This window comes from Oryx dammah, unplaced genomic scaffold (genome assembly GCF_014754425.2).
Source record: "Oryx dammah isolate SB20612 unplaced genomic scaffold, SCBI_Odam_1.1 HiC_scaffold_28, whole genome shotgun sequence".
NCBI lineage: Eukaryota > Metazoa > Chordata > Mammalia > Artiodactyla > Bovidae > Oryx > Oryx dammah.
The window spans coordinates 78,673,437-78,689,578 of NW_024070212.1; the positions used below are offsets into that span (position 1 = coordinate 78,673,437).

Genomic DNA, 16,142 nt, shown 5'->3' on the forward strand with positions numbered 1-16,142 from the left:
AAATACAACATGCAGAGGACATACAAAAATATATTTGATCGAAACACTAAATAAGTGAAGCTAGAACTGATTTCATCAAGACTATATTCTGCTTTGTTTTACTCTCCATTCATCATAACAATTTGGTGAGAATCCTGCATTTCCCCATTAAGGGCCAATGTGAAATTTAGCGGGGACATGAAGCACGGGCCATGAGTTGGAAATAAGAAAGCTTTTTTAAAAAGCGGCCTGTATTAAATCAAGGGAATGCCCTTGCTTTGATCAGACATGCTCTTTTGAAATTCAGGCAGCAAAGACTTTCGGTTCCATGAGTCTCTTTCTGGGGAAATGTACAAAGGAACGAAATGTACAAAGTCTAACTGTCTGAAAATCTCACAAAGGCTTTGGTTTAATAACTAAGCTCACATCAAAAGTACTACCCAAGAGTACCCTCTGGTCTTTCTAGCACCCAAGATATGGGAAACCTGTAATTACTGACTATTAGAGAAAGAAGGGGTTTTGGAGAATTTTATGCCACAGTTACTCCCCTTGTTAGAAGTCAAATCTGTTTGTTTAAGTCATAAGCAACATGCATTTTAGAAATTAAAAGAACAAAAACCCCCTTAATAGGACACCTAGGCATTGGACTCAGTTTCTAGTGCTATGACAAGGTGGCTGGCATTGCATTAGACACCCCTGTCTTTGTAGTATGCAGCTAGTTAGGATATACAGTCCCTGAAGGGCTTACCTTATTTTATTGCCACCATCTTGGTTACAAACTGGCAACAAGTCCATCAGAACCTTGTAGAAGTATCTAAGCGTGAAATCAATGCCCATCACAGCCACAGTGTGCCCGGAAGACAGCTGTGTACTTCAGGTAAAAAAGATCAATAAGAATAAGAGGCGTGTCTTATTTAAAGGCAAAGACTATATTCAATCACAGGACATTGTAAGGTTTCAGAAACACATGCCCACTGTTCTCCACACTTTCCACCCTTAGAGAAACAATCAACTAAATGACTAACTTAGCATAACATGGAGATAAAAATTTAAGATTAAAGGTAAGAATTCCTGAATAAGATTAGCCCAAAATACAGGTCAGTTATAGAACATGGCTAGTCATAACTATTGGAAGAAAAGCTATGACCAACCTAGACAGCATATTAAAAAGAAAAGACATTACTTTGCTGACAAAGGTCCATCTAGTCAAAGTTATGGTTTTTCCAGTAGTCATGTATGGATGTGAGAGTTGGACTATAAAGAAAGCTGAGAGCTGAAGAATTGATGCTATTGAGCCATGGTGTCAGAGAAGACTTTTGAGAGTCCCTTGGACTGCAAGGAGATCCAACCAGTCAGTCCTAAAGGAAATCAGTCTCGAATATTCATTGGAAGGACTGATGTTGAAGCTGAAACTCCAATACTTTGGCCATATGATGTGAGGAACTGATTCACTGGAAAAGACACTGACGCTGGGAGACTGAAGGCAGGAGGAGAAGGGGATGACAGGATGAGATGCTTGGATGGCATCACCGACTCAATGGATATGAGTTTGAGCAAGCTCTGGGAGTTGGTGATGGGACAGGGAGGGAAGTCTGGTGCGCTACATTCCATGGTGTCGCAGAGTCAGACACGACTGAGTGACTGAACTGAACTATAAATGTTCAGACAATGGTGGGATTATTCTTTGTCAAGAATAAGGGGGTGGGGGTGATGGGTATCAGGTGGGAGGTTTAATACATGGCTCTCAGGGTTCCTTCCAACAAGAAACCTTTTTTCCCTTCAATTTAAAAAAATTGAGATATAGTTGATTTATAATATATTAATTTCAACTGTTTAGCAAAGTGATTGTTATACATATACATTTAAAAATATTCTGTTCCATTATGGCTTAATAGTTCTCTGTACTATAGTAGGACATTGTTATTTATTCATTCTATATATAAAAGCTTGCATCTGCTAACCCCAACCTCCCACTCCCTTCCCTCCCCAAAAGCCTCCCCCTTGGCAACCAACAGTCTTCAAAAGGAACCTTTAGACAAGAAGCTTGAGTGACGTCATTATTTCCTCCATTTTATAGATAATGAAAAAAATCTATGGTTAATAACTAAATCTATAGTTAATCTATACATCTCATTTAATAGAGATCTCAAAGGTTAACTAGTTTAAGTCATATAAAATTTAGTAAAACCTTTGTTTCGCTTTCTTCCTGTAACACTATAAAGTTGGTTCTACTCAAAACCAGCACATATTCTAGAACAAGACTCTTGATTCATAGGCCAGTACTGTCTCCACTCAAAAGTATTTCACACAAAAATAGGAGCAAACATAGAAGAAGTTGGGGAGGACAACATATGCTTGCTAGCCTTTTAGCTCTCAAATCCTGGCCTTGTTGGTTTCTATCTATTTGGCTCCTGGAATGCTACTTAACCTTTCTAAAGCTCAGCTTTCATATCTGAAAACAGGGTTAATGATGGTATCTACGTCAAAGGGCAGTTACTGGGATTAAATGGGAGAGTGTGTTTATAGCGCTTAGCAAGCTGCTTAATATACTGAAAACACCTAATAAGGAGAAGTTACTTTAAAGAAAGCTAAACATGGCTTTAAGCTCAGGCCTACACAGAGAGTAAACATTTAATTCTTTCAGAGAAATTGCTAAATATATCAGAAGCATAAGCATCTCATTGGAACTGAGGTTCTTCTTAGTTTATGTTCATGGGTAGCTGAAGGACCTTGGGTTAACTTAACCAATGAACTCCAATATTCCTATACCGGTTAAAAATTTGAAGTTTATTCCACATGCGATGTTTCAAGTGCTCACCATTACCTTTATTTACCTGCCTAATTTCTTCGTTAAGAAAAATACCAAAAGAAAAATGATGCTGAAGCTCAGAAGAAACTTCCCAAAGTAAAATCCTCTTCTGGAAAATCAAAACTTTAAAGTGAAATTAGCTTTGCCATAGAGACAACTGGTTATTGTCAACATTAATCCCAACGTATTAACCCAACCCTCACCACTGACCCCTCACTCCTGTTGAAACAAACAAAATAAAACTAGAAAAAAGGACCAAGACCTGCAATGATACTTCCATCAGGAACTTCCCTGATGGTCCAATGGCTGAGGCTCTGTGCTCCCAATGAAGGGGGCCCGGGTTTGATCCCTGCTCATGGGAACTAGATCCCATATGTCACAGCTAAGAGTTCACATGCTGCAACAAAGACCTAGTGCAGACAAATAAATAAATATTAAAAAAAAAAAAAAGAAATTTCTGAGGTTTTCCTGGTGGCTCAGTGGTCAAGAACCTGCTTGACAGTGCAAGAGATACAGGTTGGATCCCTGGTCTGGGAAGATCGCCATGGAAACCTGTGCTCTAGAGCCTGAGAGCCGGAACTGCTGAAGCCTGTGCACCCTAGAGCCCACGGTCTGGAACAGGAGGAACCACAGCAGTGAGGACCTTGTGCACTGCAATAAATAGCAGTTTCTGCTCACCACAACTAGAGAAAACACCCTGCAAAGCAACGGCAACCCATCACAGCTGTAAATACATTTCTATCAGAACATTCCTATCAGAGCTATTTTGGGCATAGGATGGGGGAAGACCATGTGGTGGGATGGTCTTTGAGAAGCTACTGCCTCAGAAAGAGCCCCTATTATTACTTAAGGAACTTCAATTCTACTATGGGAACAGTTCAAAACTCAGTTACCTTACAGATTTGTACACTGTAGAAAATAGTATTTTGCTGAAGTACTAGTCAAAAGGAGTCTAAACCCCCCTGGCTTGTTCAGGAAAGAGAGATGAGTCTGCATAATAGTTTTCATTATGACGACAGTAATGGCTTCCATTTACTGAATCTTCACAATTGATAGGCATTCTGGTAGGTATCTGAATACGTCACTTCAGTGATTGCTCACAGAAAGCTTATGAGGCAGTACTTCCAGAAAACCAAAGCTTGGGGAGATTCAGTGTTTGGTTGAGGTCACATTGTGAATAACTAGTGGAAGCCTGAATTCAAACTCAGTGCCTTGAACTTCAAAGAATATGTGCCATATGCTAAATTGCTTCAGTCACGACCAACTCCTTGAGACCCTATGGTCTGTAGCCCACCAGGCTTCTCTGTCCACGGGGATTCTCCAGGCAAGCATATTGGAGTGGGTGGCCATGCCCTCCTCTAGAGGATCTTCCTGACCCAGGGATTGAACCGGTGTCTATTATGTCTCCTGCAGGTGACTTCTTTACCACTAGGGCCACCCAGAAAGGCTGTATATTCCTAACCAATAAGTTTTCTGCCTCCTTAGATCTGCATGGCATTTAAAAGTTTCCAAGCAATTTTAAATCATTGATTTAATTTCCTTTGAAGACATCAGAAAGGACTTATAATTTCTATTTTATAAATGAAAAATTAGGTTTAGAATGGTTATCGATCACTTTTTACTTATGGCTTAGAAACCAGTATGAAATCTGGTTCTTTCTATAGTACTATAGCTGCCTTAGTAAAAAATACAATTCAGGTTTTTGGGGACAAGTTGATTTTGTTTCTAAAATTCCCTTGTATGACTGCCATCTGCTCCCATATATGATAAAAATGCTGAAGTAAAAGCATATATATTGCCCATGGAAGTCTAGCATTCATATTTTCACCTGCATTTGAAAAATGTCCATGGTTACCATAGCAACTCATAAAGAATACCACAGGAAAATGAAACCAAGCCTACATTTCTCAGCACAACATTGCATGCTGTTTGCAGCGCTTTGGTAAGATTTTCACTGCCAAAGACTTGTCTGACTAGTTCCTTAATCATTGACTGTACTTTGTCATCTCTACCACACTATCATCCTCCAAAGAATGAACACCTAGATTCTCAGGCCACTAATAATGCTGACGAAAGAATCATAGCACAGTTGCTATAGCTGTGTAATTGATAAGTGAGTACTGGAAAACCTGTCCTCAAGAGAGCAGCCCAACGGCTTTTGAAAACCAAGGGAGAATTGGAGTGCTTCACGACAAGTTGAACATTAGCTTAAGTTCTCTCTTCTGACCCATTAAAATGCCAGAAACTTAAAGCATGAAGAGAGTGATAATAAAAGTAACTATTGTTTATTGAGGATTTGACATTGGCAAGTATTTTACATACATTATTTATAATTTTCATTTTTTCAGTTCAACCCGGGCATTGCTACCTCTGTTTTACACACGAGGCTCAGAGAATCATGGAATATAATACTAATAAAAACATTTAATATTTATTGAGCCCTTAACTTATACACAGAGTACATCATGAGAAACCCTGGGCTGGAAGAAACACAAGCTGGAATTAAGACTGCCGGGAGAAATATCAATAACCTCAGATATGCAGATGACACCACCCTTATGGCAGAAAGTGAAGAGGAAGTAAAAAGCCTCTTGATGAAAGTGAAAGAGGAGGGTGAAAAAGCTGGCTTAAAGCTCCACATTCAGAAAACTAAGATGGCATCTGGTCCCATCACTTCATGGGAAATAGATGGGGAAACAGTGGAAACAGTGTCAGACTTTATTTTTTGGGGCTCCAAAATCACTGCAGATGGTGACTGCAGCCATGAAATTAAAAGACTCTTACTCCTTGGAAGGAAAGTTATGACCAACCTAGATAGCATATTCAAAAGCAGAGACATTACTTTGCCAACAAAAGTCTGTCTAGTCAAGGCTATGGTTTTTCCAGTGGTCATGTATGGATGTGAGAGTTGGACTGTGAAGAAAGCTGAGTGCCAAAGAACTGATGCTTTTGAACTGTGGTGTTGGAGAAGACTCTTGAAGAGTCCCTTGAACTGCAAGGAGATCCAACCAGTCCATCCTAAAGGAGATCAGTCCTGGGTGTTCATTGGAAGGACTGATGCTAAAGCTGAAACTCCAATACTCTGGCCACCTCATGGGAAGAGTTGAATCATTGGAAAAGACCCTGATGCTTGGAGGGATTGGGGGCAGGAGGAGAAGGGGATGACAGAGGATGAGATGGTTAGATGGCATCACCGACTTGATGGACATGAGTTTGAGTGAACTCCGGGAGTTGGTGATGGACAGGGAGGCCTGGTGTGCTGCGATTCATGGGGTTGCAGAGAGTCGGACACGACTGAGTGACTGAACTGAGCCCTTACCATGGGCCATGCAGTGTTCTTGGAGACTCATGTATATTACTTAAAATAATCTTTAAATCATCATTTGAGGTAGGTCCTAAATTCCCTCTTTCACAAGTGAGGAAACCAAGGCAAAAAAAGGAACTTGTTAATAGTCATAGACAATAAATGGCAAATCTGCTTTTTCAGAGTAGAATCCATCTTAGGGGGAGGGCAGGTTCTCAAGTTGGCATGTGAGATCAAAGTCACTGGTACTCATTTGGAAGAAGTCCCTTTGCAGAGCCCACCTATGAACAGACCCATTAAAGCTGTGGTTGCCTTGGTTGAAAACCAGAAGCAGTAGTTGACTTGCATTCTAAATTATACAGTGAACAAAATAGAAGGTTTTAAATAATAAAAACATGCTCACCTAAGGAAAATGTTCAAACAATCAAATCCATGGGACTGCATAAAAGGCATGAGCAGATACATATTCGTGGAATACACGCTCACTGAGAGAGTGATGGACAGGCCTTTTAACTCTTGTTAAACTTAAATAGCTAAACTTGTGTAGTCTAAATACACTATTAGTGTTAGTCACTCAGTCGTGTCTGATTCTTTGGGACCTCATAGACTGTAGCCAACCAGGCTCCTCTGTCCATGGAATTCTCCAGGCAAGAATACTGGAGTGGGTAGCCATTCCTTTCTCCAGTGGATTTTCCTGACTCAGGGATCAAATCCAGGTTTCCTGTATTGCAGGCAGATTCTTTTACTGTCTGAGTCACAAACAATAACCAAATAAGGGAACTGAACCCAAGATATTTTCTAACTTGAAAGTCCATCCTATTTCCATCATGCTTCATTTGGGATGACATGATAAATATTTATAAATAAATGAGAATTTCTTCCACCCACTCAAATTCTGACAAAAACAAGTATATGAGCATAAAAATCTGCACCTCTCTGTGATCCCCCTGCCTCTCCCATAGCAAAACCATACTGTGTAGGAGGAAAAGTTAATGGTTCTTGATAATGAGTGGCAGACGGGAGAAACCAGATCAAGGAATATGTCAAGGAATAAGAAAGACACACACAGGTAGGCATCCTCTCCCTGCTCCAAGCATCACCTTTAAGAGCCCGATTCCAGCCCATATCCTTGTCATCAAAGATCAAGGTGACTGCTGTCCCCTCAAAAAAACACCTTTGTTTACTTTTTCTCAATTGACTAGAATATATGAGAGAAAAGATAAGTCTTGCTATTCAGACAACAGTAGGTATATGCCTTATAGATGGTCTGTTACTAAAAACATTGAAAAGATTTGTTCTAAGAGAATGTCTGCTTGTTCATATGTGATGAAGCCAAATAGATACCATGCCCTGAAAAGAAATCAGTATCTGGCGGGCGACAGGGCCCTGCTTACCATGGAGACACAGGTCATGCTATTGAAATTCCACACCGCACTGCGTCCCAGTTCTTGTTCCCAATGAACTAGCATTAGAATAATTCTACTGATGTCAATCAGTTGATATATAATGAGCACCAGTGAAAAGCATAACGTTAGCAAGAAAATCTGTCTCCCATAAATTTTAAGGCATCATTACAGATACCAGTCAAGATATAGTCTCTACTGGTTGCTAAGGAAAAAATAGTGATTTGTACAATGAAGGGATTAAAACAACGTGTTTGACTTTCCTCCTTATCCAACATTTCACTGACATTTGTAGCTTAAATATTGAAACCTCAAAAACCTGAAATATAAAGCACCCTAAATATATTTACAGTGATACTGTCATTTTATAGCATTCTTGGAAAAATCAGTTTTCAAAATGCCATTCATTTCTCAAGAGAGTGCAAAGGCAAAGTAAGAACAGCAACAAAACCATCATAACGACAACAATAAATTCCTATATAATTCTTCTGCTGCTGCTGCTAAGTCGCTTCAGTCGTGTCTGACCCTGTGCGACCCCATAGACGGCAGCCCACCAGGCTTCTGTCCCTGGGATTCTCTGGGCAAGAACATTGGAGTGGGCTGCCATTTCCTTCTCCAATGCATGAAAGTGAAAAGTGAAAGTGAAGTCAATCATTCGTGTCCAGCTCTTTGCGACCCCATGGACTGTAGCCCACCAGGCTCCTCTGTCCATGGGATTTTCTAGGCAAGAGTACTGGAGTGGGTTGCCATATATAATTCTAAAGAAACTCAAACACAAGAAGGAAGAATTTTGTCTTGATACATTTCTTTCACTAGCAGTACTCTTTGTTTGGGAAAACACTCTCTGATAATAATTACTGCCTATTTCTTTGATTGGTTTAAGACTGGCATTTCCAGGAACTGCTTTACTGAATCTAACATCTCTGTTTTTCTTCTTCATAAGCACCCTCATGGCCACTAACAGAGTTAAGTGCTTTTATTGACTCAATCACATGATAACCTTGTAAGGTAAATATTATCCCCATTTTATAGACATCAGGAAGTTTAGGAAAACCAAGATAACACAGAGAAGATATTCAAATCCCAGCTTGCCGGTATCAAATGTCATACCTTTGCTACTACTCCTTGCTATCTACTATTCTATTCAGATTTTCAAAATATCCTTAATGTTTTCAAGAAATGAGTAAATATTAATTGAACTATTACCAGGCGGGGGAAGGAGAGGGTGGATGAATTTTACTACTGTGTGTAAAATAGACAGCTAGCAGGAAGCTACTGTGTAACACAGGGAGCTCAGCTCAGTGCCCCGTGATGACTCGGAGATGTGAGATGGGAGGGAGGCCCAGGAGGGAGGGCAAAATGTATTTATATAGCCGATTCACGTTGCTGTACAGCAGGAACCAATACAACATTGGTAAAGGAATTATCCTCCAATTAAAGAGAAAATTAAAAATAAAGAAATATTACCTGGATGAATGAATTGTATGACTGATAGTCACTACGTAGCCAGCTCCTCCAACGTCTAAGTAAGGGCCAGTTAAGGAAATCAAACCTGGGTTAGCTACTGCATGGAGATACCTGACGGAGACCAAAGAAAGTCCTTACTTTAATGGATGAACAACAACTTTGTACATTTCAAAGAAAAGTGAGCTTGCAACCTAAAAAAACATTGTAAACTGTGCTTATGTTACATGTAAGTTCAAAAGGATTCCCACCCTTTATATCTGACTATAGCATCAACAACAAGGGGTCAGTAAAAATATGAAACTCTCTTTTGAAAAGATGCTGAACTCAGTATATATGTGAGATTTTAATAAACTTCTAAAAATATAGATGTTTTAGAGGCAAAACCAAAGATTAATAAATCAGGTAGGGACAAACACAACTGGGCACATAAAAATGTGCCCTGGGTTGGGAAGGGCGGGAGAACAGGCGGTAAAAAAGATGAGCCAACTCACGAGTAACTCGGCTGCTAAGCAGCTCAATAAGAGAAACCCTGTTTTTATGCCTAGGTTGCCCCTTGCTATACTACCTGACCAGCTTTTGCTTTTGAAAATCAGAGTAAAAATAAATCCTTGAAGTAAAAAAGTATTTTTCAGTTTTTATGTCATTTTTCATAGGTCATATATGAGCTGTAATTTGACACCATGATCATATGCAATGACATTAAGTATATCCATTGTGGACACACTGCATATAAGGGGGGAATCAAACCACTAGGAACTGAAATTGCCAAGTATAAAGCATTTCAGTCTCAACAGCTCAATAAAGAGATAAAAGCATTGTAGACAGAGGAAGCCCACAAAGCTGCTGTTCACACTACGTTTAAAAAACAATACAAAAACATATTTTCACTGCCATGAAACGTATGTTCTTTAAATATGACTGCCAGAAGTTGCTTTATTGTGTGTACTTATCATGTCTCTCCAGGGTTGGGGAAGAACCTTTGATAATGGAAGCCCCTAAAACTCACCATTGTCTCCTAGTGGGATCAAATGCTTTGTCCATGAGGGAGCCAGGATAAATTCTGAGGACGCCATTGGGTGTTGCTATGTAACGGCGGACAATGTAAGTGTTCAGGCTACTCATTTCCATTTGTGTCATCCATTCATCTGTGACGTGGCTGGTAGCCATTACTTCATTTCTGACAGAGAACTGGGAAACAAAGGAAGACATAGCGGGGATCCTTTAAGACTCACATGAAAAGAGAATGGCCTGCTGGCAGAGCTTCCCAAAGCTCTCTTGCAGAGAAGCCAAGCCCAATTACTTCTTTAAAATCTTTCCACAGCAGATGGATACAGCCAAACTTGGTGAAAACAAAAGCTTCCTGAAATACAGCCAGTGGACGTGTGACTTACTCAGTTGTTCATCCTACTTAGGCTTTCTTGCATTTATGAGGAAAGAACCTATAGTGCAGCATTAAATAATTAAACACACACACAGGCGCATGTGCACACCCACACACACCCACACCCCACCCCCCCCCACACACACATACATCCCCTAAATCTCTGCTCCTTACATCATATTTATCTCAATAGACAGTAGGGGCACTTTACTTCATCCCCCTGGGAAAAATGGGGCTGGGAAAGTTTCTCTGGTCTCTAACTCCTACCCCGCCTACTTAGAAAGCCTCTACTGCATCTAAAGCCTGAAAGATATTCTGCATCTGGCCCACAGGGCTTCTTAATCCATCAGAAGGGTCCTCGCCGGCCAGCCTCCCCTGGGCCTCACACTCTGTCTTTCTGGCTCTCCAGCTAAGAGGCACAGATCCAGAGGCTGGCTTCCCACTTCAAAGGTTCACTGCAGCATCCCCTCCCGGGCTTGTGGAGGGGCAAAGCAGAAACGCGGGCCCCAGGACAGCACTCACTTTGAGGCCCGGGTTGGCGATGAGGCGGGTGTTGTCGCTGAGATAGGCTGTGTAGTGCTCTACCATACGCTTTGTTTCTGGCTGGCTGAGGTGCTCGTAAGGGGAGGAGAAGCTGCCAGCAGACAGCATGACGGTTGGACTTTCTGAAAGAGAAGCAAACAAAGCAGGTCTCAGAACACGGGGCCTGCACCTCAGGCTCAAACAAAAGCCTGGCTAAGGCTCTGCCCATCTGTCAGCTGTAAGGGCTTAGAGTCACTCCTAAGGAAAGCAAAGAACTCCACACCGGAAGGAGCTGGGGAGGACAAAAGTCAGATTCTCTCCCTGCAGGGAGCTTACAGTCCTGGATTCTAAAGACCAGTCCTGGGTGTTAATTGGAAGAACTGATGCTAAAGCTGAAACTCCAGTACTTTGGCCACCTCATGCGAAGAGTTGACTCATTGGAAAAGACCCTGATGCTGGGAGGGATTGGGGGCAGGAGGAGAAGGGGACAACAGAGGATGAGATGGCTGGATGGCATCACCGACTCAATGGATGTGGGTTTGGGTGAACTCTGGGAGTTGGTGATGGACAAGGAGGCCTGGAGTGCTGCGATTCATGGGGTCGCAAAGAGTCAGACACGACTGAGCGACTGAACTGAACTGAAACCTAAAGAGACACACGGGTTGAGAATGTAACTATTCAACATACTGACTCTATACAGTCCATGGAATTCTCCAGGCCAGAATATTGGAGTGGGTAGCCTTTCCCTTCTCCAGGGGATCTTACCAACCCAGGGATTGAACCCAGGTCTCCCGCATTGCAGGTGAATTCTTTAGCAGCTGAGCCACGAGGTAAGCCCCAACATACCTTAGATCCACATATAACATCTTACACTTACTGGACCAAGGAGGTAGGACACGACATAAAGTCAGACAGGGTTGGACCTGGGCTTCACCATTTCCTGGTTGTGTGATGTGTGGCATGCTCAGTTGCTCAGTCCAGCTCTTTGCAATCCCATCGACTATATAGCCTGCCAGGCTCCTCTGTCCATGGAATTTTCCAGGCAAGAATACTGGATTGGGTTGCCATTTCCTACTCCAAGGGATCTTTCTAATGCAGGGATTGAACCCATGTCTCTTGCATCTCCTGCAGTGGAAGGTGGATTCTTTACCACTGTACTTCCTGGGAAGCCTGTGTGACTTTTGGACAAGTTAGAATACATGTGATGTTTTTATCACCTGCAAAGTGGGGGAAACAGCAGTGCCAATCCTACAGAGTTAGTAGGTTATGTAAGTTAATATACACAAAGAAAATGATTTAATAAATGTAAAGCATTTAGAACAGTCCTTGCACAAGTCACATGTCTTTGTAAGTTTTGACTCTTATTGTTCATATTAGTATGATTATCGAGGAATAAGAAAAATGGAATAAAAGTGGAGTCAATGCAAGACTCAACTAAAAAAAATTATACTCACAGATGGGCACAACTAAACATAGCATAAACAAAATCTATGAAAATGGAGTAGTTAATTGTTGGTCTTACTTAAGAGGAAAAACCCAGTGTTGTTATGACAGAAATCCTTGCAATGAATTACATTATGAAATAAAAACACTACATCTTTGTCTTTGAAATTTTAATCAACTGTATATTTTTAAAAGTATTAGAAAGCACTATCACATGTATCATCTCATTTAAATCTGTGGGTCCTTCTCTGTTCTTTGTTAGTTCTCACTCACGGTGTCTCATTTCCTTGTGGCCTGGTTTTCTGTCACTGGATGCTGGGCTTACAAACAATTTTGTAGTAAATGCTGAGGCTCAACAGGATGGGAATATTTTCCTCCACAAAGGATTGCTGTGCCAATCCCAAGATGAGGCAGGATGGGGAGGTGGAAACTCTTCCAACAATGAGACAGGATAATGACCCAAGTGCTACGCTGGGAGACTACAGTATTCAACTCATCCATGATGAGCTAACACTCGAGATTCCTTAGACAACTCAGAAGCCAGGAATCTCACGTCAAGGGCTGACGTAGTTCCAATTCATTCTTACCCTAAATATATAGTCCTCTGTGACCTCTGCTAAAAGTAGGTATGTGTGTGGGGGAAGGTGGAGGGCAGAAAAGGTCAGTTTCACTTGTAAGTCTCCACATTTTGAGGACCTTGGATTTGATTTTTGTCGCTCTCCTTAGCCCAAAGAAGCTACCTAAAGCAAAATTTCACAGTTGTTTCTTCTGGATTGATTATTATTATTATTGCATTTTGGCTACACCATGCAGCATTTAAGATCTTAGTTCCTTGACCAGGGATTGAATGGGAGCCCCTTGCATTGGAAGCACAGAGCCTTAATAACTGGACCGCCGGGGAAGTCCCTCTTCTGGGTTGATAAATATGAGTACAGTAAAACCAGTTTTAGATGGCAGCTTTCTTCTCTGGGTTCTTATAAGCTTCTGCGCGTTGGTCCATTACCAATTAGGTTAGTTCTCTGATAATTTTCAAAAAACTTAAAAAAGGTTTCATCCAGGATTTTTGAGCAGGATGGGTCAGAACTGCAGTGTTCCTTTACCACAACACAATGCTTCCAGTATTGCTGCATCTCCTTTAACTCTCATAACATCATATTATAGCTTGGGAGTAATTATTGTATCCACATCAAGGAAAAGAAGGCCAGTGGCTAAAAAAAGGTTAGGTTGCCTAGCAATGAGTTCATGTGTATATGCTCGGGGGCCTTCTGTGCAACGTGTGCCAGAGAGAAACGACTGTCCCGAAACTCAAAGAACTTAGGACCCAGTTGCAGAGATAAGAATAAAGAAAAAAAAAAAAAAAAAAAGGAAAACAACAATATTAGAACAACACAATGATATAAAAAACATCTCAGGGATAAGAGTTGGACCAGAAGAAGGGGGGGAGAGACAACTCGGGGAGGGGAACTTCCTTGCAGTGATGTGGATAAAAGGAGAGGAAAAACCAAGATACAGGACCCAAAGTCTTATGTCTAGGAGCTAGACACAAAGCTCTTACATACATAAGACACACGGTACTTACATACCTGTGTACACAACTGCACAGGATGAGGTACTCTTTCAAAATTCCTCTGTCCCTCTTTGTATACCAAGAAAGACAATGCCCCATGCTTCAGACCTCTGGAAGGGAGCTCCAACCTAAATTAATACCTTCCCTCAAAATCCCCATCATCAATGGAATTAGGTAAAAATCACTTATTTGCCATTGTCCCTTATTTTCCATTTCTTTCAAAAAATATTTGAATTATCCTGCTTCACTTTCATTACCAACTGATACTAAACTATCCTCAGTGGTCTCTCCACATATTGCCCTAGGGGAGTTCTATGGCCAAAATGAAGTTGGGTTGTACAGTGGAAAGAGTACCCAATGGAAGTTGGACACTGGCATAAGGTTTGTCCGTGTGCCCCCAGACCAGCTCACTAGTCCTAAGTAATGTATGGACATTGATAAAGCTCTACATTTTCTGGGAGTGAAAATTTCCAACTGAGCAGGACCGTCCAACTGAAATACAATGTAATCCCTCATTGTGATATAAAAATTTCTAGTAGCCACATGAAGAAAAGGAAAACCAAACAGGTTAATTTTACTAGTGTATTTTATAGCCTCCAATATATCCAAACATTACTTTAACATGTAATCAATACAAAAAATTAAGTATGTATTTTATACTTACAATAAATCTCAGCTTGGTTTAGCCACATTTTAAGTGCTCAGTAGTCACCTGTGGCTACTAGCTACCATACTGGATGGTATAGCTATAAGGGATTATCTGAAGGAAATAAAAAATCTAGGCTTGGGCTTTTTTTTTTTTTTCCCATTAAGAAAAACTGCTGCACTTTGCTGTCCCAAATTTAAAAAGACTGGCCTTGTAAATCAACTATACTTCAGTAAAATTTTTTTAAAGATTAATTAAATAAATAATAAATAAAACTTTTTTTTTTATTACCTTGTTTTCACCAGCAGTAGTATAGTAGTGTTTCCCATAGTGACTAAGGGAATTATGCATATCTGAGCTTTTCTTTAAGTAGTTCTTAAAAATATGAATTAAAGGATATACTCATTTGTATGGGGCTTCCCTGGTAGATCAGCCGGTAAAAAATCCGCTGGCAATGCAGGAGACCCCGGTTCGATTCCTGGGTCAGGAAGATCCACTGGAGAAGGGATAGGCTAGCCACTCCAGCATTCTTGGGCTTCCCTGGTGGCTCAGCTGGTAAAGAATCCGCCTGCAGTGCGGAAAAATCTGGGTTCGATCCCTGGGTTGGGAAGATCCCCTGGAGAAGGGAAAGGCTACCTACTCCAGTATTCTGGCCTGGAAAATGAGTCCATGGGGTCACAAAGAGTTGGACACGACTGAGCAACTTTCACTCAATCACTCACTTGCTCTTTTCTATAGAAACAGAAGGCAACTCCCTTTCCCTCAAACCTAAATTACAACAAACAAGGAAATGTAAATCCAAGTAGACATCTCTGGCCATCTAAGTTGTCCACACTGATGGAGTGTGTCATAGATAAAACTACTTAGGCTGGCCTGCTCTGTTGATCTCATATCCAGGCAGAAAACTCTGTAGGATGGAATGTAAAAGAGAAACCTGAACCCAAGGGCTCTCATTTTGAAACTGGAGAATGGATGGTGACTTCTAAGTATTTTCAAAGGTGAAAAAGAAAATACCTGTTTGACAGTACTGTGAGTACACTGCGACATATAACGTACACCACAGAAGCCTAGGCTGCATCTGGCACACGGCAGCAGGCAATGAAAGGGGCATATCAGGCATGGGAGAAGCACGGACCACATCTGAGCCTCGCTTCTTTCTGTGTTACCATGGGAAAGTTATGATTGGGTGGGCCAAAAAGTTCATCCCGCTTTTCCCACAGGATGATATGGAAATACCCAGACGAACTTTTTGGCCAACCCAATATTTTGATAAGCCCAAAAGTCCTTATCTGTAATAGGCCAACTCAGATGATGGCTGTAAAATACTGGGCACAGAACAAATGCAAATTTCTTTGAATTATTTGCCTATTTCCTAAGCGCTTTCGAAGACAGGGATCTGTGGTAGGTACAGATATACACTCTGTAGATATGTAGGTGTGCTACCCTTGGACTCTTTACCATTTTTCCACCTCCTATGCTGTACCCTTGCATCTTCATTATCTGTGTGCCTGCCTCTAGTGGGCCATATCTACCACTCTGTTTGATGGACATTCTTTGGGCTGCTAAAACCTCTTTGTCCTGCATTAGCAGAAGCCTAGAAGTGACTGAGGAATATGAAAGT

The 16,142-nt window shown here is 41.1% G+C and overlaps 1 protein-coding gene across 2 annotated transcripts in view; it reads right to left on the bottom strand.

The window, feature by feature from the left end:
• Positions 1-16,142, bottom strand: part of CACHD1 (cache domain containing 1) — a 232,480-nt gene that overhangs the window by 19,102 nt on the left and 197,236 nt on the right. For both annotated transcript variants that reach the window (XM_040232671.1, XM_040232672.1), the window contains exons 14-17: positions 10,866-11,008; positions 9,969-10,150; positions 8,963-9,073; positions 728-850 (exon numbers count right to left, since the gene is read on the bottom strand). In XM_040232671.1, coding sequence (XP_040088605.1) covers positions 728-850; positions 8,963-9,073; positions 9,969-10,150; positions 10,866-11,008 — 559 coding nt within the window. The remainder of the gene's footprint in view (positions 1-727; positions 851-8,962; positions 9,074-9,968; positions 10,151-10,865; positions 11,009-16,142) is intronic.